This window comes from Sesamum indicum, linkage group LG7 (assembly GCF_000512975.1).
Source record: "Sesamum indicum cultivar Zhongzhi No. 13 linkage group LG7, S_indicum_v1.0, whole genome shotgun sequence".
NCBI classification, from domain to species: Eukaryota; Viridiplantae; Streptophyta; class Magnoliopsida; order Lamiales; family Pedaliaceae; genus Sesamum; species Sesamum indicum.
In genome coordinates this window covers 9,295,934-9,322,493 of record NC_026151.1, presented here as the reverse complement: position 1 = coordinate 9,322,493, position 26,560 = coordinate 9,295,934, and the positions used below count along the sequence as shown (strand labels likewise).

At 33.7% G+C, this 26,560-nt stretch overlaps 4 protein-coding genes, 1 long non-coding RNA gene and 1 other non-coding gene across 6 annotated transcripts; 1 reads left to right on the top strand and 5 right to left on the bottom strand.

The window, feature by feature from the left end:
- On the bottom strand, positions 4,025–5,234 carry LOC105166781 (60S acidic ribosomal protein P1-like). Its single transcript, XM_011086264.2, has 3 exons — positions 5,064–5,234; positions 4,763–4,978; positions 4,025–4,317 (listed from the first exon to the last, which is right to left on the bottom strand). Exons 1-3 carry the CDS (start codon positions 5,130–5,132, stop codon positions 4,264–4,266), a joined length of 339 nt encoding a protein of 112 aa, XP_011084566.1. The 5' UTR covers positions 5,133–5,234; the 3' UTR covers positions 4,025–4,263.
- On the bottom strand, positions 6,491–8,808 carry LOC105166926 (serine/arginine-rich splicing factor SR34A; the record flags this gene model as incomplete). Its single annotated transcript, XM_011086446.2, has 11 exons — positions 6,491–6,832; positions 6,949–7,009; positions 7,109–7,168; positions 7,298–7,374; positions 7,497–7,553; positions 7,650–7,699; positions 7,910–7,967; positions 8,054–8,100; positions 8,205–8,325; positions 8,436–8,510; positions 8,692–8,808. Coding segments are annotated over 11 exons (744 nt in total), but the record flags the coding sequence as incomplete, so codon positions are not given.
- On the bottom strand, positions 9,752–11,872 carry LOC105166780. Its single transcript, XR_848211.2, has 3 exons — positions 11,745–11,872; positions 11,518–11,624; positions 9,752–9,818 (listed from the first exon to the last, which is right to left on the bottom strand). It is a non-coding gene; the product is annotated as an uncharacterized LOC105166780 (long non-coding RNA).
- On the top strand, positions 18,583–23,694 carry LOC105166779 (polyadenylate-binding protein-interacting protein 12). The gene is made up of 11 exons (XM_011086263.2): positions 18,583–18,747; positions 18,883–19,480; positions 19,858–19,968; positions 20,062–20,106; positions 20,204–20,276; positions 20,362–20,474; positions 20,577–20,636; positions 20,724–20,771; positions 20,854–20,922; positions 23,147–23,208; positions 23,298–23,694. Exons 2-11 carry the CDS (start codon positions 18,956–18,958, stop codon positions 23,353–23,355), a joined length of 1,164 nt encoding a protein of 387 aa, XP_011084565.1. The 5' UTR covers positions 18,583–18,747; positions 18,883–18,955; the 3' UTR covers positions 23,356–23,694.
- On the bottom strand, positions 24,759–25,926 carry LOC105166778 (small heat shock protein, chloroplastic-like). The gene is made up of 2 exons (XM_011086262.2): positions 25,484–25,926; positions 24,759–25,331 (listed from the first exon to the last, which is right to left on the bottom strand). Exons 1-2 carry the CDS (start codon positions 25,743–25,745, stop codon positions 24,901–24,903), a joined length of 693 nt encoding a protein of 230 aa, XP_011084564.1. The 5' UTR covers positions 25,746–25,926; the 3' UTR covers positions 24,759–24,900.
- On the bottom strand, positions 26,164–26,244 carry TRNAL-AAG. The gene has a single exon. It is a non-coding gene; the product is annotated as a tRNA-Leu (tRNA).

Sequence of the window (26,560 nt, the reverse complement as noted above, 5' to 3'; positions counted from 1 at the left end):
ATTAGATTATTGGATCATTAGTTCGATTAGTCGAATTGAATTGAAAAAAACGATTGACCCAGAATATGTTGTGTATATATATACACATTTATAGGATATCAATACATGTATCAATAAATATAATTTATAAAAATAATACAATTTCTAAATAAATACAATCTGTAACAATTTAACAATAGAAACCAAATTAAATCAAAATTCAAATTAAGTGAAGTTGAAGCACTTAAGAGTTAAAGGCTCAAAATGGATGGACTCAGTTCTTTAATCAGAATCAAAACTTGTATAGTACTTATCTTATCAGTTTTTAATCGATATGTCATGGGGTATCACAATCAACCTTTCATCAAACTGCGACATTCTTGTTGCAGCATGACATAATCATGACCAGTCCATGGGCACCAAAATTATAGAGGTGGCCCCTACAGATTTAAGAAGTGGTTCTCGTGCATCTAAAACTTTGTCCTGTACAGCACTTAGGGCTCATTCGGTTCAATAAGAGGAAAGGAAAAATGAAAAGGTAAGGGGTACATCTTTCTCTTTATAAGGATAGTTTTATTATAAAATATTTGTTTGACCTCCAATAAGTCAGTACTAAATTACCGGGTAAATGTGAATTTTCATTCAATTGTTTGCTAACATAAACAAATTTCGTGAATATTGACTAATTAATAGATCCACTTGTTGGACGAAAATAACAAAAATACTTGATATAATTTTTCAAATTATAAAAGATTTACGTGCAACTTTACCAAATTTTTAAAAAAAATATGGTATAATGATCTCCAAAAAAAAAAGTTAGGAGGAGTTGAATAGGATTTAAAGAGGTGAATTAGGTAGAAGAAAGTAATGTACAAGTTGGTCCGAGGGAGTAAACTCCGGCAACCCGGAAGCGTACTAGCTTTCAATCTAGAATCATATCCCAATGTTTGATTATTTAACATTACTGTTTACTCAAATTTCTGACACATTCAGACTTAGAAGGCTTTCAGCCACGCCTATTTAAAAGTTGAAGTACCTTATAAATTCATACATGTTATTAAATATTTTTAAAATTTAAAATTATTATGTTTTGATAAAATAAAATTACAAAGCTTGTACAATATAGTGATATGATTCAATTGAAAAAGTTTGTTAAAATTATAAAAATTAATTACGAACTCCTCATTTTGTTGAACTAACCGTTGTGTCACGTCGTTTCTATGTGCATATGATAAATAATATTTTTATATTTTTTATATATTATAATAGATAAGAAAAAACTATATATATCAACGCATCACATTTTAAAAAGAAAAGAACGAAATCAAGAAATAAAGAAAAGAACCAACTTAGGTGTATTCTCGGCATAACAAAAATATTAGTATAACGGTATTATAAAATCGTAGTTTGTGAGTACAAAAGGCTTTTTGTTTTTATAATAGTATAGATAATTATATTCACACCCAAACCACTCATTTTGTGCGTAATTACAAAACCACTTGTGATAATAAAAAAGTAGAGACAGTTTGTGTAACTGAAAGTCTATGTGTAATTTTTCAAAAGATAAGAATAATTTGTATAAATAATATCATATTTTTATAGGTGCATGTGTGATTTTCTAAAAGGTGGAAGTAATTTATGTAAATAAATCATAGATCACGGATATAAAATTAATTATCCCTTTTCTTTTTTTGAAAAAAAAAATTATGGAATCCTAACATCTTATAAACTCCCGTCTAAAAAATTGTCGGGCACTTTACAATATTTTATAAGTTTTCAATCGTCTTATGCAATGTTTTGAGGAGACACACTCTTAGCCAAATATCCTAAAGACTGTTGAACATATCGTACGAAAGCTGAACTCAAATTCAAACTACGAAAATTGATGAACTCCAAAGAATGTCTTATAGATACAAATATTTTCACTAAGCAGAAAATTACGACCAAAAAAAGGAAAAAGGGCCAAACAAACGAACCAATCAAGAAATAATTACTTAATGACAAGAAAAAGAAGAAGAAAATTAAGTGGGAGAAAGAATAATCCCATTGCTCTGTTCCATTATATACCAACGAAACGTATATTACATAGATTGATCACTTAAAACAGAAAAACAAGGAAAAAAGTAATTGCTACGAGTCATAAGGGAGAATAGTCTCAAAACAGTGGATCCCGTCGAGCTCCGGCGCAAACCTCAGCCCTCGAAACCTCCGGCGATCGTCCTGCATCTTCGCCGCCGACGGGCCGCCTACTTCCTTGACCTTCTTCATATCATTAGTCGTCTGCGCTTCCTTATTTGGAGGAGATGGGGGACGAGAAAGGGCGGCGACTTTGCGGCGAATAGCATCGGCGAAAAGGGCGTCGAATGGGGTAAGAATCGGCATCAACATGGCGGGCTGAATTGGAGAAACAGAAGGATTGATTGAAAGGAATTCTGTGAATGTGGAGAGAAGTAGTGGTGGGAAGAAGTATATATATAGATAGAGAGGAAGAGAGTGTTTGAGAAGGAAGGAGTGTATGTAAAAGGGAAGTGTGATTGGAGTAGGAAAGGAGTAGTATAAGTATAATGCATACAGGATTCCGAAGTTTGGGGGGATGGGGAGCAGCAGCATGCACTCCAGTCTCCACTCCCGCTTTCCGTGTTTAACTTCCTTCTCTCTTTTTTTATGAGATAATTATATTCTTTTTTTTTAAATTTGATATAAGTATATATATACTCTTTATAATTTAAAAAAAAATTATATCTCGTTGCCTCAAGTTTAAGTACTTATGTTAGTCAACACCTTCATAATGCGATTCGTGTGTGTTGTTTCAACTTTTTTTTTAATCATCACTTTTGAAATCAAATCTCATATGACTGTTTTGATAAAATTAGAATTTACATCTTATTATCCTACTGCAATTACTTTTTATCTAACCATCCATTATGTTCATTAAATAATCTTTGGCTCAAGAAGTATTCATATAATTATGATGTAATTGTGAATACAAACACCTTAAACACATTTTTTCTTATTCAATCATTCCAGAATCAATTTATTTAATGTACAGTAATATAACTAACTACTAAACAAGAATATAAAATACTTTAAATTCAATGGCAAAGGTTATCTTAAATCATCATCATCACATGAGTTCCAACATAAAATACGTTTATGTGGACCGATTATTGATGAAAACACCAAATAAACTACATGGCAGACACAATGCAGGTTATACTACTAATAACATGGGATGATCCGTCATACTTCATGATGTTTCCATGTTCAATCTATATAAAAGGACCATCCATCTCATGATGATCGCTTGGTCATGGCAATAGTTACAATGAGGCCTTATTTAAACGTCATAAGCTTCTTATGTACATCAAGTAGGTGTGCTACAGTTAAACATTTCCCATGCCCTAGCAGCAGCAGACTCTGAAATTGTTCTCGCCATCACCTTGCTCTTAACAGGTTCCTGCCCCAACCCAGCCGAATGAGAGATCTCAATTCAGGACCACAGGCCATATAGATTGTTTCGTTTTAACTATTATGCTTTTTCGAGGGTTTAAGAAAAATAAGGAACTAGTCTAGCTAGTCACTGGATTTTGATATCAGCCTCAGCAGTATGTTGATTGTTACCAATAATAAGCAATCACAAGAAATGTTTCACTGATCCATAAGCAGGAAAGATATGAGAAATGCGATGTGGAAGCAATAATAATTCCATTTCATCAACATGAATTATAGAGTTGGACTTGGGCCTTTCTGTACTTTGAGCATACAAGCACAGCTTTGCTTAAAAACAGAAATCAAACACCCTGGAGCCTCAAACAAAGCCTGCTTCCATAGCCCAGCAGCTATGATTCATTAACACGATTACGAACATCACAAGTCAATGCAAGTCATGGTAGTTCGTGATGTAGACATATATCAGGTTATAGATTCATAAGAAAAAACAGAGACTGGCCTAGTAAAAGACCGCGGCGAAGCAACTTGTCTCTAATGCATGCTCACTCATCCAAATGACAAGATAGGTAATCACAAGGACACAGAACTTCATATATCAGATAAAATCAGTCTACTTATCACACATTCCAAACATTAAACTCAACTGCATGATTAGAATCCTTCAAAATACTCAGAATTTGAATCATTGGAACTGTCATAAGAGGCTAACTTTAATTTCTTCTAAGAATAAAACATAAACACTAAAGATAATGATCTAATTATAGTTCAAAAATTAGGATGACACTCCAAGTATGCAAATATAGAACAACAAAACAATACTTAAAATAACTCCTCTTAATCGAACAAGCTGAAGCCCATGTCGTCATCACTCTCCTCCTTTGGCTCCTCCTGAAAAGGTTAAACACACACATTATCAATTCACTTTACCAACCTATGTAGGTCCAAGAACATAGTTAGACGACTGTTAAGTATTCAGCTGAACACCTTTTCGACCCAGATTTGAGCAAGGAAAATACAATTGTGCAAAGTGCTTCTTATTAATTATATCCATAACGGCATTTCTTATTTCATTAATACAACAAGAACATTATACAACTCGCATTATTTTGTTAAGAACAAAATACATTTTCATTCATCCTCGAATTCAATACCAAATAAAAGTCAGTCTTCCAATAAAGCAGACTAGAAATTGATTTCCAGCAATTAGGTTTGCCGCACTATTTCTCTTGTTACCAAATGAAAATCATAATTTACCGTCAAAATTCAAGGTCCAATCATAAACAAAATAGCATATATAAAATGAAAACAAATAAACAGTGAGCACTACTAATACCTTCTTCTCCTCCGCAGCGGGGGCAGCTGGAGCAGCGGCACCAGCAGCAGCACCGCCGGCAGGAGCAGCAACGGCGACGGCAGCGCCACCTCCAGCGCCGACGTTCAAGATAAGATCCTCAATGTTCTTCTTCTCGCAAAGCTTAGCAAAAAGACTCGGCCAGTATGATTCCACCGTCACATTCGCAGCCTTAACCAGCGTCGCAATTTTCTCCGCCTAACAAACAGAACAATCCAAATCATGTAAACCAACGCGAGCCCGCAAAAACAAACATGTGAAGTTAAAGAGTAAGGAGAGTTACAGTGATGGGGATGCCATCGTCGAAAAGAATCAAGGCAGCGTAGGTGCAAGCGAGCTCTCCAAAAGACATTTTCCCCTTTTTCGTTCAGAGATCGGAAATGAAGTGGAAGTGAGGGTTCGTGTGGTGGTGGAGTAGCTGCCGCTGCGTCTTAATCTAGTAGGGTTAGGGTTACAGTTTTGCTGGAATATATAAGAGTAAATCTGCGCCCACCTCCACCAAAATTCTATTATTTCACATTCCACCCCTGTTATTTTCAATTATTTCAAGAAAACACCCTATATGATGCTATTTGTCAAAACTTTCCATCACTTTTTATTTCTTAAAAGAGAAAGACTAAAATATAACCTTCCCTTTTTCTTTCTTTTCTTTTTTTAAGTGAAAGTTGTAAATAATTATTATTTTAGTAAATTTTATCTACACTTAACAACTATTAATAATTATAACAATTATATAATAATCATCTATATCAAATAATTATATATATTCAACAACTGCTATTAAAATAAAAAATAACATCTCATACCTTAATATTATTAAACCCATAATGTTATAAGTTATACTCTTCACCTTTTCCCAATGTCACACTCAATATAGGCAATGAATTATATATATATATATATGAATTAAATTGAAAATGATTTTTCAACTGAATTTTATTTTCAAAATTACAAATTTTAGGAAAATAACTCAGTCCAGGTTTTGAGATTATGCATCCATCTCAATTATACTTACAAAGGTTTGTATGTACGTTTTTTAATTTAATTTTTCATCAGATCACTATTAGAATTAGTTATTATTTTTATAAGATGGTAAAATAGGATTTGATTTATTCAATTTTTTTTTTTGGTGGGCGGGGGTGTTTAAACATAAGTTAGGAATAACCTATGATGAAAATCAGTAATTACAGATGTCGATATTGCTAAAACTTGATTTCCCTTCTCTTTCTTACTTCGGTTTGAATTTGGCTAACGCTTTTCTTCCCCAGATTTCAAAGGAACTAGCGGCTGGCCGTTGCCGTGAGCATGTACTCTTTTTCTTTAAATTTGACTTTGATTTCTCATTTCCTTTTTTGATAATACTAGTTGTTACTGCATGCTTATAAATTTTTCTTAATGTTAATTGTTGCGGCGAGTAAATAGAAAATATATAAAAAGAAATATGGTGTGATATAAACAGAAAAAAAATTGCAAAAATATACAAGAAAGAAGTTCATAAAACACGCTATTGAGAGGAAAAGATAAAATAAATTTTTAATCGTTGATTTACTAAAAATATGAAATATTATGAGAAAGTAAAAGATATAGCGAAAAAAAAATTACTATTATAACCAAAATGCTTTAAGAATTAAGAAGGAAAACAAATGAAAGTGTAAATTTGAATAATCAAAAATTATTTCGACAAACAGATTTTCTTTTATAATAGTATAGATAAAAAATAACATAATAAAAGTCACCATTGAAACATTCTAATTCAACAAAAGCTGTCCAGATAGCTTTAGAATATACCGACGTCTAGTAAGGTACACAAAAACATGACCTAACAAATCTCCAGCAATCGAGACAACAATTAAGAGCAAGTTATGGTTTAATAACAACCCCAGAGTGCCCGACGCAAAACATCCAAGTTCTAAATGTTTCAATCCAGAGTGATTAGTCCAAGTCTGCAGCGCTAGATACATGAATAATGTAACGACCGGATACTCTTGCACTGCAGAAGCTACAGAATATTCGCATTTGACTCCGAAAAAATCAGGGGCTGCCAGACCTAGCCTGCAATCAAAACATTATCACATGAACTTCAAATAATAGTCAAATCTACATTCCATCAAGGAAACTCTACTCCAAAAAAGAAATCCTTTGTGATTATTCCAGTTCAAGATCACTACCGGGCGAGGGGATGGAGACCTCGACTTCGACCTTGATCTTGACCTAGACCTTGACCTCGGTCTGCACATTTAAGACCAAAAAATTGTTCAAGATGATCTGAGGTTTAACAGCAGCGGAATAAAGAAAATTCTGAATCAGAATAAATCTAGCTTCATATACCTGGAAGGTTTAACAGGAGATGCCGATGGAGACCTAGAAACAGAACGGCCTGGTGATTTGCTGCAAGAAAAACAATTTATTAGCAGTGTCAGCAGCTGGAATCAAATCTCAACCTAAGCCTCACCTCACTTAGTAAATTCAACCAGATACGTATCTTCACACTAAGAAAATACAGAGTTTATTTGCTACCTTCTCCTCCTCGGGCTTCTGCTTCTACTGCGACTCCTACTTCGGCTTCTTGATGGAGTGCCCTTGTATTCTTTTACCTAAAATCAAGGGTGGACTCGAAATAGAACTCATTTTATCTCAAGATTAATGCAGTTAACACAAAATCAATAAAGATTCTTTCAGCGCAATGCTAAGGTATAAAAACAAGAAAGACGTGTACCCTGATATAAGTTCTGGTCCATGGATTTCTGAACTCACTATCATCAAGCTTACGGATCTGGTTAATTCAAAAATGTATGAGTAGCTGGTTTGTATCAAATAAAAAACACAAAAGCTTAAGCAACTCCGCAACTCTTGTACTGTATAAACTTACAGCATATTTCATGTCTTCATAATTGGTATAATCAACCAGACCATAGGTTCCTGCATTTGATAGAAATATCAGTACCAAGGAGGCATAATTACCATCATGACCAAATCAAAGCAATGGCAAAAAATTACACAGTATGATCGGCAAGGAAAACACTTACAGTGATAGGGAAATACATACAGACAGATAAGGAATAAAAATATCCAACATAAAAGGGCAAAAATACATAAAAATGTTTACTGTGCTGATAGTTCAAGTAATACCTTCACTATCACGAGAAACTTCAGCAAAACAGACGTCCCCAGCTTTCCGCATATGATCCTGAAATTTTTTTCACAAGGTGCTACAACCAATCTAGCAGAAAAGAACAGAATGTGTAGCTTATAAAACATTCTACTTTCACTAACCTTTAGATCTTGCCAAGAAGCAGAAGAAGGAAGCCCGCGGACGATAACTATAACACAGAACAAGAACATTAAAAAAGAAAAAATAAAAGAACCAAAAAATTACAGACAGCTAAGCCGAGAAGAATCATTAAGTAAACTTGGGCACACTCACCCCGATAATCTGAATGGCGGGAAACACCAAACCGCCCCCCGCCGCCGCCACCTCCTCCACCATAACCACCACGGCGATCACTAGAAGATGATGGGCCTCTGCCGCCATGTGCAAGCTCAACCTAAATATGAAGCAGATAATCATTAAAAAGAGATGTGGGGAAGGCCCAAAAGGTTGGGGAACAAACAACACAAAAAGGTAAATATCGTCAACTTTTATTTACTGCCTCACCCTCAACCGACAACCATCAAAGTTATAGCCATCTCGACCTCGTATAGCATCTTCTGCATCCCTGGCATTCTCAAACTACAGATAAATAAGATTAAATGAGTCGGAGAACAGAATGTTACAAGATCCCAAGATTTCAAAATGAAATGTGCACACGCAAGAATGCAAGTATCCATTGGTTTATAGACATCAGCATATATTTGGCAAGAATTTCTTATTGCACAGAGCTGAACCCCAGTGAATTGAAGTAAAACAATACCTCCACAAAACAATAGCAAGGAGGACGCGGTGGAATCTTCAATTCAATGTCCAATATGCGACCATACTGCAAGAGAACATATTCATTGAAGAACAAACTTATATAAAGCTTCAATTTGAAGGAGAGATATGTTCAATGATCAATCTGACAAGTTAGAAACAGAATGAGAATAATACCACGAGATAGAAACCCAACAATCTATTTGTAGAAAAATTAAATGCCATACATTAAGAGATCCAGCTTATCTCAAGAAGCATACTACAGATTTTCTCAATGTGTCAACACCCTTATAGATCATAAATTAATCATACCAAGAATACAATCAACCCTCAGATGAAGTGGATGAGGACAAGCAGAAATAGAATCAAGAAACAATAACGCAAACCAATAACTTCAGTTTAGTGATGAAACACTGAATTCAAAAATCACTTTTACATCACTTGTTCCTATGGGCTGTCCTATTATCATTGTTATAAGCTGATATGGTGGACTTGCTTATTTGTAGCAATCAATCCCTAACAGCCAAATGCAAAATCAAAAAGGGAGTCTGGAAATAAGCTACAATAATTTGTAGTTTCCAAATGAACACGCACCTGAAACACTTCTTACACCAATTCCATCCACATTATATACACTTTGGTAAGATGATTCAGTAACTTTAGTTGTACCTCTAGTCATCCATAAGTATTATAGTAATGTTGATGCATGTTCATCTGTGCATCTCATTTAACATGCACTTCTATCAAAGGGACTTCTTAGACAAAGAGAGGAAGAAGGATTGTTTAGAAAAATATAAATCCAACATCTGTGCATCACAGGTGACACATTCAGCAAAGAGAAACAGAGAACAGTTTCCTAATGGCTGGGAGATTTTCAAAGAGGAATTAGCATAACAATTTAAGAGCTGTAAGTAATAACTTTACTTTACAGTAGTGAATAAGTAATCGCATGTCAAGAACAATAGTTCGAAGTCTGGAGTGTTTGTGCTTCAGAAACATGCCCACTGAAACACAACGAAACCAAGGCAAATAGAATATATATATATATATATATGCAAAACAAATTGTGCGGTGCGAGAGAATCGGCCACTCATCCTCAGTCCTTGAGTAAGAAGTCAATAGTAAATGCTGCAGAGAGAAAATATTTCATCAACAGGGTAGCCAATTTAAGCAGTGAACTTGGTGCCAGCTTTAAATAACCCTATACATCTTCTGTTACCATTGGAATGATTTGACAAGGAGAAAATAATCAAAAAGGAAAAAACTTATGAAGCAAACCAAGAGAGCAATCCTTGAGGTGAGCGGTGCTCCACAAGCTCCATTGCTCATATGCTCCATGATACTCCAAAGCTATTATTTATTTGAATTAAAATACGATCTCCTCATCCTCTCTAAAATTTTGCCAGATGAATAGCTCTTCAGAGAGCGAGCAAGAACTTCCAATTTTATAAATATACCAAAGACTCCACCCTGAATTCTCCCACTCCCATTCTACATCCCTACGTATGATTCCAAAGCTCATATTTGTCCAAGCGCTTGACATCTATCATAAACAAAGCATTTGTGTCATGAGATGAGACAACATCGTCAGATACTTATGTATTCACCTTATTCAGACTTCTTTACACTGCGGAAAAATGATCCTGGAAAATATGTAATATATCAGGGACCCAGTGTTTGATAGCCCTTTTTCCTTTGACACGGTACATTTATCAATAAGTGGAAAAAAAATGTTCTAATTATGTTTGTTTGGAAAAACATAAGGCTAAAAGAACAGTTAAGAATAAGGTCTTGGTTCAACTGACTAGACCAAATTCAGTGGACTCGAGGTTTTCGAATTTTACACCTTATATGCCAGGAAACAATTTAAGAAAATAAAATTGAGATGCATGAAGACAAATCAACTAACCAATGGGTGCTTTAAGAGCCTTGCAAGACCAAAAGTAAAGCTAAAATATAGATACAGAAGGAACTAGTGAAACTTCGTTCCCAAGCTTTGCCATGGACCATTTTCACCGGAATGCAGGTAGCCCCTCAAATATAAGCTTCATGGAACAGTATGTTTAATGAAGACAATTCATGCTACCAGAGGCATTGCTTGTTTCTTCAAAGTCAAGTTCCACAACAAGTATCAGCAATACAACATAAGCAAGGAATGCATACAAAATTCTTTAAATCTTAATGCAAAAAAATCTCAAAAATCCCAGCTCAATTCCAAATCTACCACTCCATGGAATGATGGAAAGCATCTAAAGCAAATGCCTGTAGACACCATATAATGGTGTTTACATTTCATTCAAGGTAAGAAGTTTTTTGGAAACTTTATTTTCAAATTAATTCAAATATTATTGAAACAAAACTATGAAAATATTTCCACTTGGTTAAGTAAAAGATAAAGAAAACTTTTGCACTAGCATGACAATAAGACACTCTTAATGACATTTAAGTACGTCTGGAAAGTATTTGGCATGCATAATCGTCCAAAATGTGCAAGAACGAGTTGATGTAGTTCAGTTCAACTTTTTTTTTGTTATAAAAAAAATCAACGTTTTTGCATTAATTTTGCTAAGCTGAATTCTTGATCCTAACGGAGTCAAAAGGAAACCCAGGAATTGAAAATAGATTCGCTTAGGCTGATACAATTTACATGCATTTCGAATCTTGGGATTGAAAATATGAAGATATCCCCTGATTCAGTTTCCAACACAATAACCCACAATCAGAACTCCAAAACCCCAATTTGAATTCATTCCATTCGAGCACGAATCTAGTTACACAAATTGCTTAGAAACCCTAACCATCAAACTCCTTCCAATACAAAACATACCAGATCAGACAATCAGCTCAGCAGCGTAAATCCCCGCGCAAACCAACTCCGTGAAGAAGAGAGTCCAAGGGCTCGTCGAGCTAGGGCTTCTTCAACCTAAAGTTCGTCTGAAACATGATTTTACAACCATTAAACAGTTAGCAAAACGACATTTCTGCGTGAATCTAATAGATGAATATCCAGGATTAGGGTTCTGAGAATTTGAAATTGAACGAATATACAAATACCTCTTTTGACGTTTGGGCGGCGCTTCGACTATTTTTCACGGTCACTTTGCTCTAGGGCTCAGCATGCGGCACGGGGCTGATTATATTCTTCTTGAAAGTTTCCTATGAAGGGTGCTGAGGTTTCGCCTAATTACATTTGCCTCCCCGATCTTTTTCATGATTTGCCCTCCTATAACTTGATTATTATTTTCAATTAGAGACAATTACACTCCTCTTTCCTGAAATTTTGTGTAATTACATGTAAACTTCCATGTTTGTAAGTTACATCCAACACCCCCAACATTTGCTTCCGTCTAACAAATAAATCTATCTGTTAGTCAACATTCATCGAATTTGTGTATATTAACAATAAAATAAAAAATATATATTTACCTCCCAATTGACTTATTACTATTTTATTATACTAAATATGATCAAATTACTCTCATACGTCTTCATGAGTTAATATATGTGAGGATATATATATTCATTGCGAAAAAAATTGGTTGATCTGCAATAATTCAATCGATGGTAATATCATTTTTATTCAATTTGTTTTTTTTAATATCAACAAGTGCAATGAATTTTAACTAACATGATAACTTATTTATCAGACAGAAACAAACATCATGAGTGCATACGTAACTTTTCAAATTATAGGGGATTTAAGTATAACTACATCAAATCTCAGGAGAATTGACTGTAATTATTCCTTTCAATTATATATCTATACTAGTTAGTACCCCAGGCCAAAGTATGGTATAGTTATATTTTTGAAAAAAATAAATTATATCGATATCTTTTGCAAATAAGTTTAAATACACAAATACCCTCAGGCATCAATGTTTCGTTTTAAATAATAAAATAAAATCTATAAATATTTCAAATTCTATAGTATAAACACGACAAAGCTTACTTAGATGGCCTTAGTATTTCTGTTTTATTATATATAAATATATTTATTTTTTTACTTTTTTAAATAAAGTATATAAAAACAATAGTTATATCTTCTAAGAGTTAGGCCATCGAATTCAATAAAATTAATATATAACCGATACGTTAAAAATGTAGGAGAGAATAAATATAATAATGCTTTTAGCACATGGAGCCCATAGCCCATATAATAGTTTGGGCCGCACCAATTTACACTTCAAACAACATTTTGCTGAAGTTTTAAAAGTGTGTATATATATCTTTCAAAATATTCGTAAAACTCGCCTAATTTTAAATTTCATATAAAAATAAGTTATTGAATTATCTACATTGCTAATATTCTATGAATTCTTACACATTCTATAAAAATATTTTTAAAAAAAAATATTAAACTTCCAATAAAATCAGTTTAAACCCTTTCCATATTTACTCCAACTATCCATTTATATATATATATATGGGATAATTTTATTTACATTTACTAATTTATAACCTAATTATATAAATCACCCTTATCTTTTACGTAATTACATAAAACATCACGACAGCCAAAAAACATAAATAGTTTATGTAGTGTTATCGGCGTTCATATATGGTGTATGTGTAGTTTTTCAAAAAAATATGATGTCGATATTTATGATGGTGTATGTTTAATTTTTTAAAAAGCAGGAATAATTTGTATAAACAAGTTATATGTCAGGGGTGTCGATGTAATTATTCACATGTTTATTGAAAAAATTAACTTCATTTCGTAAACTACAAAATTTACATTCAAATATACCATATTACTTAAAAGTAATAATTTGGTACCATTAATTTCACAGTAGATTAATATAATAATATTTCACGTTTTAATTCCCGTTTGAATTTTTGAAGGAAAAAAGTTACATTTAAATGTACTCTACAAAGAAAAAAATAGTCTTGAAATTTTCTATACTCAATAAAACTAATAAATAAGTTAATTTAATAGGGATTGGTATACTATTATAAAAAACTTGGCATGATTTAGGCCATTTCTGTCCCTTTCTTCAGTAGCTCACAAAATTTACTTCCGCGCCTTGTCTTAGAGGCAATCATTATTATTGTTGTCCCAGTCAGAAAAAGACCATCAAACACATTTTTTGGGTAATTAATAAATTTATTTAGGCCCAATTAGTAACCACGTCTAAGTCTAATAGTTAAGAATGAAATTTTATATACAGGTTTGAAGTTATGTATATGAATTTTTTGAGATGTGTGATTATTTATTTCATTTTATGTGAATTTATTTTATTATTTTTTAGTATATTAATTGAGTCGATAAGTTATTTAATTTATTCTTCGGATGAAGCTGAGATCCCACAATTAGGAGATTATGAGTTCGAATTCCAACAATGTGTATATGTATTGAACTATTTTAATAGTATTATGACAAAGGTATTTTTTCCCATTATCTGTTTATTCAAAATCACAATTACATTATTGGCGTCGTATGTGGGAATGTAGCCATGTGCTCTTCCCAAGTCCCTCGTTTGAGGATTAATAACATAGGCAATCGTTCCATATTGATTGCAGACGAGAAACTTGATTGGCTTATAAATCTAAAGTTTTTTCTCCGCAACGAAGCGTCTTAACAGGATAAAATCGTGTGACTCCTCTCTATAAAACTGAAATCAAAGCGACCAATACCTTGCGACGAACTGGCTGAACTAAGACACCATCTCTTGTGAGGGCGTCTTTTCATGACAAACTTAATAATACTTCAAACACTAAGCACCGATCCAATAGCAAGCTGTATTAAATAATACTAATTAGTTTAGTATAATAATTATTATTATTAGTTATACATTAACACTCGTATATTTATTATTTATAATTAAAATTACCGATGTAAGATATGTAGGGCCAATTAAAGACTTGTGGTCCTTCGATTGACGGCTAGGATTAAAAGATGTCGGGATCATTTGCAGAACAATTGGGGCCCACATGAAAAAGTCAGTGCAGCCTAAACAAATAATAATTAGGTTGCATCAAATTAAGTTTAGTGGTCCACTAGTTGATTCTTTTTTCCTGGCGGTGTGTCTAATTAATCATTTCATTAGCGGAGTAAGCATCATATATTGATCCTACTCATATACGATCGGTTGGTAACGACAGATCACTTAATATTATAATAATTTATATATATTAATATAAAAAATTGTATTAATGAATATATCCTAAGAATACATTTTGATAAGAATTCTGAATTACTCCATATAAAAAAAATTAAATTTGTTGAATTCATAATTATCTAAATAAATCCAACAAAAGAAATTATTACTAAATATAAATTCATAATTCCAAACCATTCGATTCAAATATAATCTAAGCATTCGTATAAATATTAAAGTCCATCTGATTTTTTTATGCCGGTTGAAATCGGACCAACTAATATTTTAATACAGAATGAAAAAAAAAAAAAGAATTCACAAGTCGCATTTGCTTAATCAAAGTCGAAACCATTTGCTCTTATGTTGCTTTATTTTTATGGGAAAGCGACTTAAGGTACGATGATATTTAAATTATAAGTATTAAGGTGAAAATTTCACATTTATAACAAAAAAATCCAAAATCAACTTAGGGATTCAACCAATCATATAAAATATGTGATTGTATATTATGTCAAAAATTGATTATTTGATTTAAATTATATGTCAATTATATAATAAGTATAAAATGCTCGCCTGCATTATTGCTAATGGGCTTTATTAATTCAGTTCAAACCAAAATAAGGATAGCCATTTTATTTTATTACGTTTAAATATTATTTACTATTTATCATAATATATATATATATATATTTCTAATTCAAGTAATTATATTGGAATATTTTGAAACACGATGCATCGTAACAAAATAAATATATTTAATTTTGATTTGATTATTGATAATTTAGCATATTTGATTGTTAATTCTTTTTCAACAAAATACAAAGTATATATAGCAACGCATTGTATTAGTAAATGATCACGGTTTGGGACTCGAATAATTTATTTAGGGTAAATTACAATTCGACATAATCATAAATATTTTTTTCATTGTTGAAAAATTATAAATACCCCCTTTAAATAAAAAATAGTTATGTAATTCTTAAACAGTAAAGAGGACATTATTATATTTTTCTTGCTGGAATTTTTTTAAAAATTAAAAAAGTATTTATAAAAATATATAAAAAAATATAGGGTGAATAAAATAAGTAATCTATAGGGAATATTAATCCATAAAAATATTTTTAAAAATTATCAAAATGTATATATTATAAATTATATTCTAAGAGGGTATTTTAATACGTTTACCATAAAAAAAATAATGAAAATGTAAGAACAACTAACGAAATGTGGCCGTTGTTAAAATAAAAAAAATATTATATTTTTAAAAATATAAAATAGTATTCATAATTATATAAAAAATACAAAGAAAGATGGTCGCGACCCACCTTTTAATGCAATTCTTTTAATATTCTTCTTGTAGCTATTATTAAGAATTTTAATGTTCGTAAATTAGAGAGTTTTATTACCGTGTGCGGACTGTTGGTGGTGTTCGTGGCGTCTACGTAACAAAACGGTGCCGTCAGGGGATTGCCTGGCTGCGTACAATTCTTCTCCTCGCATTACAGTACGCAATTCCATGAAGGCATCTTTAAAACTAAGAATCATCGTTAGCTTGTACTCATTTGAAATTTCACATGTTTGACTCTTTATATTACAATCCGTAGCCTAAACACGTAAGTATAATAAATAATTTTTTATATTTTAAAATATATTATAAAATAAAATAAAATATATAAACTAACACATCATATTAAAATAAATAAACTAATATTATCAACACAACAAAAAAATTAATATAACAGTATCACAAATCGTCATTTATCGACAAAAAAAATAAACTTTCTTTTTTATATCAGTATAAAAATAATTTCATAATTTTTAATTATTATTATTATTATTATTAATTTTCTAGGCGCACGTTTATATTTACAATAGTGCAAATACGTTTATAAACATTCAAACCATGGCTTTTAGATATTTTTCTATTATTTCTGCTATAATCGCATGTTGAAAACATTTTATTTTCTTGATTTTGAATTTTCACTTGAATGTAGGATTGTTCATCCGGTGAAGTCAAATCGAATCCAATTTTTCTGAATTAATCATTTTTTAAATAAATTGCATATTTAAATGTTTAATATTTAATTTAAATAAATAGCATGTGGTTTATTTGTGTTGGCGAGCGTAACACGTGGCAGCTAGGGCTGTGACGGTAGCAATAGCAAGATGCCTTTCCCAAGAAAATCGCCTTTGCGGATAAAGACTGGGTATTTTGGCATCTACTTAATAAATAAATAGTTTTTTGGGGTAGCTAAGGCCAAATACGTTTAGCACCTGCTTGTGACGTTTACCTGCACGCGGAACATCAAAATTCATGCATCTACTCATTCCCATGCTTCATGTGATTTTCCTTCACCCCTTTACAATTCCTTTCATATCTTCTATCATACCTTGCTCTTATATTTTCAATTTCAGGTAAATTATATACATATATATTAAATTTCATATAACTATAATAATTCATTATCATTTAAAAAAATATAAATAAATCATTTTAACCTCCGTCTAACTGTTAAATCTCGTTAGTTAAGTTTTCATTGATATTCATGTTGGATTTATCAAAATATCATTTTGGACTACAAATTTTAATTTATTTTTATTTTTTTAAAAAATCCTATGAACTAAAATATACCCTTTGAATGTTTTACGTTACTCACCCATTCTTTTCTTTTTATTTTCTCGTATATTTTTTAAAGAAAAAATAAAAATTCAGTAAGGATAGAGTATTAATTTTCGTTTTATTGTAGCCCTTATAATTATTTTTAATTTTAAGGGTATTTGTAAGTTTTTCAAATAATAAGAGAGTATTTATAATTAGCAAGGGAAACACAATATATAAATGTGAGTTTTTCTTTTCTTGAAGTGTTATTTTTTTTACCATCTCTAACTTTTTACTTCTAAATTCGTTCTTGACTGTGGCATTTAAACATCCACACACTGATGGATTTAGAATTACATTTTACCAACACTCAAAGTAAATACCATCCCCCATTATTAATTTAACTAACCTACGAAAATTAAATATAATTTATTTGTAATATTAATTTTTCTCCAAAATATATAGGATTATTATTTATCTTTTATAAGATGTTTCATGATAGGTCTGATCCGATATATTTTTATATGTTTAAATAATTATGTCATCAATTAATGATTTTACATAATTAAATAAAAATATGAAATTATGTGAAATATATTATAAAATGAATTTTTTTGATATATATTATAATTATAGTTATTTTTTTATAATTTAAAATTTTATAAATTTCTTATAAAATTAATGAATGTCTAATAAATACTTCGTCGTGATGTTTTTATTATACAGACTATTTATTAGATAATTATTAATTTTAAAAGATTATAATATAAAAAATATTATAAGTATTTTAATTTAAAAAAAATATTATAATTTATCCTTAAAAAATTGGAGCATAAATGCCATCAACCTTACTGAGATGATGATCATACAATTATTAGCCATGATTAAACCATAATTACCAAAATCACTAACAAAAAGACAAAAAAGAAAAAAGAAAAAATGGCACTAAATTCTGATCACATAGCAGGGTGGGTCCCCCTCTGTCCTCACCAGTTCTTCATCATATTTTCTGGGGCGTTGCGAAACAAAACTCCAATAAATAATAAAAAAAGAAATTAAATGTTATATATATATATATAATTTATTTATTAATATTAATTGGAAAAAAGAGCGTTTCTCTCTCTAGAGATAAACAACAGTATTATGGTAGTAGTACTGTTTCATTTCTCTCACTACATATCTTTTCCGTGCAGGCTCAGTAAAATATTCTCGCAATTAGAATAAAATAAACGGAGAAAAGGAAAAGCAGTGCTCTGGTGTTTGCCTATACAGATTTTCCTTCTCAACTTTGATATTTTCTTAGCTCACGATCTTCCAGTTTATTCGCTCAATGGAAACCATTTAGAGCTGTTACCATCAGGTAAATAGTTCTGATTCTTTTTTTTTTTTTTTGTTTGGTTATTAATCGCTTTAAGAATTGAGAATTCCGAGGTTTGATCGATTGAAGTTGAGATTTAGATTCTGGGTTTTCCTTTTTTTTGGTGTTCTTTGACAGACCCGTGTAGGAAATACAAGGAATTTGGAGGAAGAGAAGCTTGGGAGAGAGAATCTTGCCAAGGTTTTTGATCATGGCGGTGGTGGAAAATGCCGGGGTTAACGCGATGCCGTCGTCGAATCGGGATGGGCAACAAACGGACGCCGCTGTGGATCACCATAACCAGCAACTGTCAACAAAACCCGCCGCTAATAGCCAAAAGTCAACGAAGCCCGCCGATCAGAATTACCACCTGATGCAGCAGAAAATGACCAACGGCCACCCCCAGCTGCAGCAGCACTCCAGCAATGGAAATGGGGTTCCACAAGAGAAGAAAATGAATGAGAATGATGATGGAGGGGAAGGGTTTAAGAGGGAGATGAGAGATTTAGAGGAGATGCTCTCGAAATTGAACCCGATGGCGGAGGAATTTGTGCCGCCGTCGCTTGCCCCAGTCGTCGTCGGCGGGCACCCCAGGCTGGGGGTGGCGCCCCCCCATGCAGCAGCAGCAGCTGCGGCGGCGGCGGCGGCGGCAGGGCATTTTGGGTATAATGCTAATGGTTTTGTAATTCAACAGCTCGTTAATTCAGGTGTTCCAACTGAAAATTCTTTTAGAAGGGTTAGTATTTTATTTGATGATTCTGTTTGATTTTGCAAGCTTAATGATATTATACTAATCTTTCCTCTTCTTTTTTTTTTTCTGTATTGATGTTTGGTTTCCTTGATAAAGAAGACGGAAATATGGAAATACTGATTTCTGTTCTTTCAAATTGATTTGTTACAATAATTGTGTTGAATATTGTATAGCAACGAGTAATCTCGTTTAATTCAGTTTCTTGAATTTTATATTTGGGCAAAGAGAAATGGAAATTGAGTTATTTTGTGTTTCTGGTATCATGAAACTATGTTCTGTGATTAGATATTTTATCTGTTTTCCTTTTCCTAATAGAGGTTTGGCTGGCTAGTTGGTTGTGTTGATTGATTCCTAAAATGCAGAAGAAAAATGGCTATACTAATGGGAAAAGGAGGGTGAATAGTCGGACAAGCATGGCCCAAAGAGAAGATGTGATTAGGAGGACAGTGTATGTCTCTGATATTGATCATCAGGTAAAGATAGTCTATTGTGGTTTTTCTTGGTTGTTATTCTTTCTTGTTCTGAGTGAAAACGTAAAAGTTTGGCCATTCTTGTGATGAATGTAGGTCACTGAAGAGCAACTTGCAGCACTTTTCATAAGTTGTGGACAGGTACATGTGTGTTAGTACTCAATCTCAGTGGTTAAAGCTGCATCCTACGACTAAATGATATATCTAAATTTTTTCTTGTATGCTGCTTGTGTTGAAGGTTGTGGATTGTCGTGTTTGTGGTGACCCTAATTCTGTACTCCGTTTTGCGTTCGTTGAATTCACTGACGAAGGTACGTGGATATACTTCATTTGGTTGTTTATTTTAAAGGAGCTTGAGGTTGCATCACATTGTGTTGTCTCCATTCTGACTTGCAGAAGGAGCAAGGAATGCTTTGAGTTTGTCAGGAACTATGCTTGGGTATTATCCAGTGAGAGTACTGCCTTCCAAAACTGCAATTGCACCTGTTAATCCGACATTTTTGCCAAGGGTGAGAAAGTTATGCTAGCTTGCCAGTTACTTGCAATACTTGTTTCAAGCTCTATTTGTCCCAAGAATGAAGCACTAACATATTTCCATACTGTGATGCTAGTCTGAGGATGAAAGGGAGATGTGTGCAAGAACTATTTATTGTACAAATATTGATAAAAAGGTAGCTTCATGATTTGCAATCCTTTTGACATGTTGTCAATGGCAATTTATTAGACACAAGCATGACTTAATTGTTTTCTCAACACAGGTCACCCAAGCAGATGTCAAACTCTTCTTTGAGTCCATTTGTGGCGAGGTTTGTATCTGTTTTGATAGCTTTGCTCAACTATCTTCTTAAACTTTTCTACCGATGACATGGCATGTATCTGCTGAATCAGGTTCATCGCTTGAGGTTGCTTGGTGACTATCATCATTCCACTCGTATAGCTTTCGTGGAATTCGTAATGGTGAGAACCACAGTTTTTATTTATTCTGTTTGACTTGTTTCTACTTAATGATGTTAGCTAAAAATTATTACTTTTGGTTCTACGCCGGTACTTTTGGCTATAATTTAGTTAGTTTTTTGTTGAATAATGTTTATGATGTACATCTAGGGAAATTCTTGCCCGGACCCGGTTCGGCCAAACCTGTACACCATTCACATGGTGCCATGTGACTGGTGTACAATTTAGGGAAAGTGACCAATCACAAAGCAAGTGTATCACACTTGCTCTGTGATTGAATTAGTTTGGCCGAGCCACGTCTGAGCAAGAATTTTCCGTATATCCTTGGGCTCATAGTAGCCTGTTGGTAAATACACATACTCTTTTCACACTAAAAATGCACATTTGAATGAGGGATACACTTACTCTGTGATTGAATTAGTTTGGCCGAGCCAGGTCTGGGCAAGAATTTTCCGTATATCCTTGGGCTTATAGTAGCTTGTTGGTAAATACACATACTCTTTGCACACTAAAAATGCACATTTGAATGAGGAATTCTTTTTTAATGGTTGGTGTTCTTTATACTATGTCAACAACCTAACTAGCTGCAGATTCGTTTCTTTGCGTTATCTGTGAGATGAAACAGTATTGTTATGTGTCTTTTGCCTAGTATGCTTAAACATACTTAGAGGGTGGTTGGGTGAGTTTATAAGTTCTTTAGCTTTTAAGATGTTGTGAATTGTCTTGTAAAACTTTTTAGAAAAGGAGTTTACAAGATCCAAAATAAGATGTTTTGGGCTTATACCCTCGTTAAAAAGTAAGGGGTTCTCAACTTATTTTAAATATCTTAATAAGTTTGTTGAATTTTCTTTAACTTTATTACAGATTTGCTATTAGCAACATATTATGAGCTCTATGATCTTATTAAATGTGCTTTATCGCGTATGCTACAAAATGAAAGTATTAATATATAGTTTATCATCCACATGTTGGGCAGTTATGTTTGTAACTAAATGGTGCTGTACTAGTTGTATAAGCAAAAAACTGAATGCAGTTAAGATTTCTCCTTTTCCTTATGGGTTGGGGGGGCGGAATGTGGAAAGGGTATGCTGCGGGACTCCATAAGGAAACTCTTGATTGATTTAGGAACGAGCTATGGAGACCGTTTTCAATTTTAGAACTCTTGTTCTTTGGTAATCAGTTGGTAGAAAGGAACTGAAAAGCTGATAAATAATGCCTAAGCACGACATGGTCGACAGGAAAAATTTGCACATTATGAATGCTTAGGTTTGATATGTTTGATCATAATGTGCGTTTACTTAGCTGGGATCAACAAAGGCACACCAGAGTGAGATGGGCAGTCTTGATACCCTATTTGTTCATGTCGTGTTTGACATTATCTTGTACTGAAGGCAAAGAATGTAATAGATAAGATTACTGCATCTGGTAAAGAAAACTTTCGTATGGAAATTTTGATTTGCTGGCAAACTTCCTTTCGCCCGATTTTTGTTCTACCCCTATCCGATTAGGGATATAATCATGCATGACACCTTGAGCGAAGAACTTCAGTGAGAGAGCAACTTGCCACCCAAAGAATGTATACTTGTTGAGGGAGAAGAACACAGTACCTCAGACCTGATTAACACTTAGAATATAGTAGGTCAAGTTATTTCCCTGACCTCTGGCATATTGTCATCCAACTCCTTATCTGCCTCCAGTTATCAAGATTCTACAGCATTAGTCCCTTTTGCAGAGCATATCCTGCTGAGCAAGGTTCAGTATACAACTATTCCATTGTTCTCTGTGCAGCCAGCAATTATGTTATCTGCATCTCTTTAAATGCCAAGGAGCTATTTTATATTCTTTTTGTTTTTTATATATTACTCACTTTTGCATCTGACCATAATATTTACCTATCTCGATGAGTGACTGCCTTTACTCTTTTCTACTTTATGTTTCCTCCTCTATCTGTTGAATGACTTGGGAAGGCTGTTGGTTAACAAGGATTTAGGTTCTTTAACAATTTCTTCTATTTCTTGCGCTTGTTGACTTATCTTATCTATTACCATTGAAGCTTGATTTCTCGTAGAATTGCACCATGTTGATGTAACAAATTTGACTTTTCATCCCTTTTCTAATTTTTTATGCCTCTGTGAGTGTGCGCGCCCGAAATTTGGGGTTAGGTTGGTCTTTTGCAAACTACAATTGAAATAAGAAACTTCAATTGAATCTATTTTCCTTTTGCCAGGCTGAGAGTGCGATTGCAGCTCTGAACTGCAGTGGTGCAGTCTTAGGATCACTGCCTATAAGGTTTGATTTCTTTCTTATCACTCCATTTCTTTTTCTGTATAACCTTATCTTTCACAATTGGTTAATAATATATTTTTCACGTTTTCCAGGGTAAGCCCATCAAAGACTCCCGTCCGACCCCGTGCACCCCGCCAAGTGATGCATTAAAGCTTTCAGTGGAGTTTCCCTAGCGCTGATGATCTTCAGATAACCACTTCTATTTTTCTCTATATATATACGTATGGAGTTACTGATACGTTTAAGGTACTCTGTGGCATCGATGTTTTTATCATTTTCCTGTGTCGTGTCTCTGCTGGTCTTTCAGCTGCACCGGATATTTATAGTTGACTGCTAGGCTTGTAGAGTATATGACCTTTTTCGAGGCGCAAGATGTTAATTATGCTCGATATTAGGAAATGCCTCAAAGTACTGATACCGTTTTATGCATCTGATCTTGAACGAAAACTCTTTTTTCTTTAGTAAATTATGGCAGGTTCTGTTCTTCCCTCTCCTTTGTTTTAACATAGCTAGCACTGCTGTTCATATAATGAATCCATCTGCATGGAAACAATTAACTTGATGCATAATAATTTCTCCTCTGTATTTCTCTGCATTTATTTGTGTTGCTCGATGTATCTACAATACATAGATTTTACCCCCCCCAAAAAAAAAAAAAAGATAAAAAGAAACTCTGATATAAGTAAATTAGCCAAAATAAATAAATTGGCAAGATCCCGCCTTGGATAGGCTCTGTGGTACACTTGCCATTCTCAGTTTTTTCTTTTTATTTAAACAATTACATATTTACCCTTTATCATAAACAATTAAATTAATTTAAAATGCAAAAGAATAAAAGAAAAAAAGAAACTATCACCTTTCTTACCCCCACCCCTTCCCCAACGGCAGGGCCCCCCCCCCCCCCCCCCCCCCTTCCCCCCTTGTTGCAGCCTCGCCTCCCCCTCTCTCCTCCCCTTCCCCCCTCCACTGCTGCCTCCTTCCCCAATCAGCCCCTGACCCTTCCGCCATTCCCCCTGGTCCACAGCTCCTAGTCTCCTCCTCCGTCGCTATCTTGGTCAACCGTCGCTTCCCTCTCCTCGCCTCTCTCTCTCTTTATTTATATATATCTATATCTTTTAACTATATATATGTTATCTAGATATAATTTTAATTATATATACAATTTTAATTTTAAACTGTTGATTCAAATTATGTAGAATTTAAGTCACTCATCTTGATCCAATAAAATATAAATTATAAATTTGTTAAGTTAAATCTAAACTATTCGATTTTAATTTAATAAATTCAGGCTTTTAATTTGTATTGCTTGAATATAGACACTGCTTCATATAAAGTAATATACAACCGTTGATAAATAAAAATATGTTTATTATTTTATGTGTGAAAAATAAAAATGCCCCGCATTAATGTGCGTGAACCACAACTCCAATTAAAGGGGGTATTTGGGGGGGGGGGGTTTTTGCCCATTCTACTGAAGTGGGTCTGGCGAATTCTTGAATATTTTGTTTCAAACCTCGTCATGCACTCTGATGTGTCTGGTATCAGACATATCGTATGTATAAGATTCACATGTTGTGAATAGTTAATAAAAAACCTTGTACATGTTGTAGATTTAAGAAAGCAACACAAAACAGTAACTAAGCAGAACCATTACAACACCAGAAAACAGAGCATAATAAACACATACATCTTTCCTCAGTTAATCTGAACATCCACCACTTTCCTCTCCACTTTCCCCTTGGGAACACACACATAAAGAACCCCATTCTTCATCTCTGCCTTCACCTTATCCTTCTCGCAGCTATCAGGCAGCATCAGCCTTGTGCTATATGTACTATACCCCCTTTTCGACCACGAATCTTTCCCCCCTTCCTCCTCCGTCTTCCTCCCATTGCCTTCGATCACAAGGACACGATCGTCCTCTACATAGACTTTGACGTCTTCCTTGGAGAGTCCGGGCATGTCAAAACGCATTCTGATCTCGTTTTCTTCCTCTTTGATGTCCCACGGCACCCGCACTTCCCCTCCTCCCGTTCCTGGAAACGTCATGGCGTCCTCGAACAGTCGGTCTACGGCGTCGAGCATTTGACGCATTGTCCTCATTGGAGATAGGGGGTCTAGCAAGCCTGTCAATGTAAATGTTCATCCATGTTCTTTACATTCACCCCATTGATATTATGCTTTATTTTCGTTTCACAATATCTCGATATAAGACTCCATTACCAAGTAAAAATACAAGATATCGACCAAAAAGGAAAGCAATGCGCCAAGTACTTACCAAAAGGAGAGACATCCACACCCAAACTCCGCGGCCGCCGCTCCACGGCGGTTCCCTGGTTGCCTCCGCCAACATGATGCACGTCCACTGCCGTGTCTTTGCCTTCGCCGCTTGCCTGGGCTCTAACAAGTGACAGTGGCCTTCTCCTTATAGACACATTCGGGAAAAACACAGAAGAAGGCGCATCACAAGCTTTGTTTGTTCTCCCAACAACGTTGCTTAATACAAAAGGAGAACAGACCAAAGTCTTAGCCGCCGCCATTAACAATAGAGAAAACTAGCGATTCTGCGGTAACAACTTCTTTGCTGCCGTGTATTGGTTGATGTGTGATGTGAGAGAAGATGGGATTTATAGAGAGAGAAAGGTAAGTAAGAGTGTGGAGGAATCATGAAGCTTTGAGAGAAGAAGGGTCTGGATTGATAAACTGTCGTTTCTTCAATCGGGTTTTCACTCGCAATCAAGAGCGTGTTGGTTTTTGTCTATGTTTCTTTCTGCTGCATTCGCGAATGATCTCGGTTCCTTTTGGTGTGTGTGGAAGAAGGGCTTTTATCAGTGGGCTGGCCCAGATCATATCACTTGTTTTCCTCAGAAGAATTTCTATACAAAATCGAGTTTCTACAGGCCTAAATATGTTCACTAGAATTCCCGATGGCGAATGAAGGAAAAATAAAGACGGGTTTGTTGAGAGTGGGATTTGAACCCACGCCCTTTCGGACCAGAACCTTAATCTGGCGCCTTAGACCAACTCGGCCATCTCAACTTCTTGTTTCTTCTACAACACGAACCAGTTGAATATATATCTTTCTATTATCACAATTTTAGTTATTTTTTTTGTTGAAATTCACCTCCACTCAAAATCAGAGGGGAAAAATCAAGTAGAACATAAAACATCTTAATGTCAAAAAACAGATGCTGTTTCGAACCGCCTCTGTTTTTAGCTTATTATTTTTTTTTTCAGTTTTCTTTAAAATTTAAATGTTTGAGTTTATAATAAGTAATAAATCCTTGAATTTGGTATTCTAATTCCATTATTTGCTTATGATATTTTAAAAATTAGGATTTGAGAGAATGAAGAT

Excerpts from the sequence above, each read along its gene's own strand:
- LOC105166781 (XM_011086264.2), bottom strand. The coding sequence starts at position 5,132 with ATGTCTTTTGGAGAGCTCGCTTGCACCTACGCTGCCTTGATTCTTTTC. Across the intron at positions 4,979-5,063 it reads ACGATGGCATCCCCATCACT|GCGGAGAAAATTGCGACGCT; the intron begins GTAACTCTCCTT and ends TCTGTTTGTTAG. Across the intron at positions 4,318-4,762 it reads CCGCTGCGGAGGAGAAGAAG|GAGGAGCCAAAGGAGGAGAG; the intron begins GTATTAGTAGTG and ends TAACCTTTTCAG.
- LOC105166779 (XM_011086263.2), top strand. The coding sequence starts at position 18,956 with ATGGCGGTGGTGGAAAATGCCGGGGTTAACGCGATGCCGTCGTCGAAT. Across the intron at positions 20,277-20,361 it reads CGTTGAATTCACTGACGAAG|AAGGAGCAAGGAATGCTTTG; the intron begins GTACGTGGATAT and ends TCTGACTTGCAG. Across the intron at positions 20,637-20,723 it reads GTACAAATATTGATAAAAAG|GTCACCCAAGCAGATGTCAA; the intron begins GTAGCTTCATGA and ends TTCTCAACACAG.
- LOC105166778 (XM_011086262.2), bottom strand. The coding sequence starts at position 25,745 with ATGGCGGCGGCTAAGACTTTGGTCTGTTCTCCTTTTGTATTAAGCAAC. Across the intron at positions 25,332-25,483 it reads TGTGGATGTCTCTCCTTTTG|GCTTGCTAGACCCCCTATCT; the intron begins GTAAGTACTTGG and ends TTACATTGACAG.